General features: G+C 50.2%; 1 protein-coding gene across 1 annotated transcript in view; it reads left to right on the forward strand.

Moving 5' to 3' along the window:
* The window catches only part of LOC108804071 (hemojuvelin-like), a gene marked incomplete at both ends in the record, with an annotated part of 6,036 nt that extends 3,588 nt beyond the window's left edge, over positions 1–2,448 (forward strand). The window contains 2 exons of the mRNA XM_018575835.1: positions 1,295–1,341; positions 1,949–2,448. Of these exons, the coding sequence (XP_018431337.1) occupies positions 1,295–1,341; positions 1,949–2,448 (547 nt within the window). The remainder of the gene's footprint in view (positions 1–1,294; positions 1,342–1,948) is intronic.
* Positions 2,449–2,863: the final 415 nt, after the last annotated feature.

A 2,863-nucleotide genomic window follows, 5' to 3' on the forward strand; every position in this document is an offset into this window, starting at 1 on the left:
GAATAATGAGGGGGGGGGGTCGGCTATGACACCTGGGGGGGTGTCTAACACTCAATATTGAGGGAGGGAACGGAGATAGAACCCATAAAGGACATTGCTGAACTCTCCTAAGACCCGGGAGGACCGAATCCCTTTACATGGAGGAACCCATAGACACACAGATAGGATCCCTGGTGGGAGTCTGAGCCCGGACCCCGGCGCTGCAATGCTGAGGTGCCAATCACTGCCGGGGGTTGGGAAGTTCTGATGCTTTGTGTCCCAAAATTCTGAACGTCCCCTCTGTGGGTTCATCTGATGGCCCCGTCATCATCTCTTCCCGGGGGTGCTGGATGGAACTACAGAGAGTGTCCGCTCCCAGAATCTCAGATTTCAGATATATTTCGGGGATATTTCGGATATATTTCGGGGATATTTCGGATATATTTCGGATATATTTCGGGGATATTTCAGGGATATTTCGGGGATATTTCGGGGATATTTCGGATATATTTCGGATATATTTCGGATATATTTCGGGGATATTTCGGGGATATTTCGAGGATATTTCGGATATATTTCGGGAATATTTCGGATATATTTCGGGGGATATTTCGGATATATTTCGGATATATTTCGGATATATTTCGGGGATATTTCGAGGATATTTCGGGGATATTTCGGGGATATTTCGGGGATATTTCGGATATATTTCGGGGATATTTCGGATATATTTCGGGGATATTTCGAGGATATTTCGGGGATATTTCGGATATATTTCGGATATATTTCTGGGATATTTCGGGGATATTTCGGGGATATTTCGGATATATTTCGGGGATATTTCGGATATATTTCGGGGATATTTCGAGGATATTTCGGGGATATTTCGGATATATTTCGGATATATTTCTGGGATATTTCGGGGATATTTCGGGGATATTTCGAGGATATTTCGGGGATATTTCGAGGATATTTCGGGGATATTTCGGATATATTTCGGGGATATTTCGGATATATTTCGGGGATATTTCGAGGATACTTCGGGGATATTTCGGATATACTTCGGGGATATTTCGGATATATTTCGGGGATATTTCGGATATATTTCGGGGATATTTCGGATATATTTCGGGTTTCGCTGCTTTAGGACTTTCGTACTGAATTGTTGTCACTTTTGTCCATTTCCTGTCCCGGCAATCAATGGTTTTGTACCGGCAGGTGGAGGATGAGCCCCGAAGAGTGACCCCCGCGGCGGCTGTGAATGGACGGTGATGGGTAGACCGACCTCCAGGTGTCTTCTCTCCACAACTTTCCCCAATGTCCTCCTGAAGGCCGCTCTGCTTCTACTGTTCTATCAACACGGTAAGGACACGCGAGGGCCACGCGAGGAGCTGCATGGAGGATCTCATAATTCTGGGAAGGGAAGCAGCAGGGAAGGTTGTCACCAGTCAGCAGGGAAGGATGTCACCAGTCAGCAGGGAAGGGGTTAGGGCAGAGGACTTTCCTCGCCCCATATGACAGCTGAGAGCCAATCAGACGCACTGTCACATGCTCCTCCCCAATCCAGAAGACGGGGTATGTTCATCACTCAGGAGGGTAATTGGGGTGTTATAGAAAGTCCTCCATGGAGGAGGAATGTGAGCGTCAGGCTGATCTTAGTCACCTTCTATAAACCTCTGCACAGCAGAGCTCAGACTGGGAGGGGGAGGGGCAACATTGGAAGCCATGTGATCACTTATCAGTCTTCTGCTGCTCCCTCACTGTCCAATCCCAGGCTGGGGGCAGGGAGGTCACCTGCTTAACTAAAACAGAGAAGCATCAGGCCATAAGCCTGGCTCAGCTGTGTAGCAGGGCAGTGTAAATCTCAGTCCCGCATGGACAGAATTACAATATTTCCTCTATGTATAGAATGTTGTGTCCTGGAGGAGAGAAAACTTTATTGACACGTTCACCTTCATCCTTTGTGCAGCGGACGCGCAGTGCAAGATCGTGAAATGTAACATGGAATATGTTGCCGCCAATTCTAACGCACAGGCCTCCAACGCGAACGCGGCGCACTGCAACGCCCTGCGCTCCTACTCCCAGTGCACCCGTAACACGGCCCGGACCTGCCGCGGGGACCTGGTCTACCACTCCGCCGTACACATCATCGAGGACCGCATGATCCAGTTCAACTGTTCCAAGGTGGGACCCACCCACCCCCCGAGGAGGCCGCCTCCCCCTCCTCCACCCGATGGACCTATGAAACAAGCCTGTGACTATGAGAAGGTGTACCGCGAGAAGAATGGCAGCGAGCCCCGATACGTGCACTGCGGGGTCTTCGGGGACCCCCATGTGCGGACTTTCAGGGGTGACTTCCAAACCTGCAGCGTGAAGGGGTCCTGGCCTCTCCTAGACAACGAATATCTCTTTGTTCAGGCCACCAGCTCCCCGGTGTCACCGTCCTCCAATGCTACCATCACCAGCAAGGTAACACGTGACCCATACAGGTCCCTCCCCCATACAGGTCCCTCCCCATACAGGTCCCTCCCCCATACAGATCCATATAGGGTCAGAGGTCATCTGATTGTGTACATGGCACCAAGGGGTTAGGGTTGTGTTTAGGTGAGGGTTTTGGGTTCAGGGTTCGGTGAGGGTTTTGGGTTCAGGGTTCGGTGAGGGTTTTGGGTCCAGGGTTAGGTTAGGGTTTTGGGTTCAGGGTTAGGTTAGGGTTTTGGGTTCAGGGTTAGAGTTTTGGGTCCAAGGTTAGGTTAGGGTTTTGGGTCTAGGGTTAGGTTAGGGGTTAGGTTAGGGTTTTGGGTCTAGGGTTAGGTTAGGGTTTTGGGTTCAGGGTTAGGTTAGGGTTTTGGGTTCAGGGTTAGGTGAGGGTTTTGGGTCCAGGGTT

Source organism: Nanorana parkeri, unplaced genomic scaffold, assembly GCF_000935625.1.
Source record: "Nanorana parkeri isolate BGI_ZX_2015 unplaced genomic scaffold, ASM93562v1 scaffold4990, whole genome shotgun sequence".
NCBI lineage: Eukaryota > Metazoa > Chordata > Amphibia > Anura > Dicroglossidae > Nanorana > Nanorana parkeri.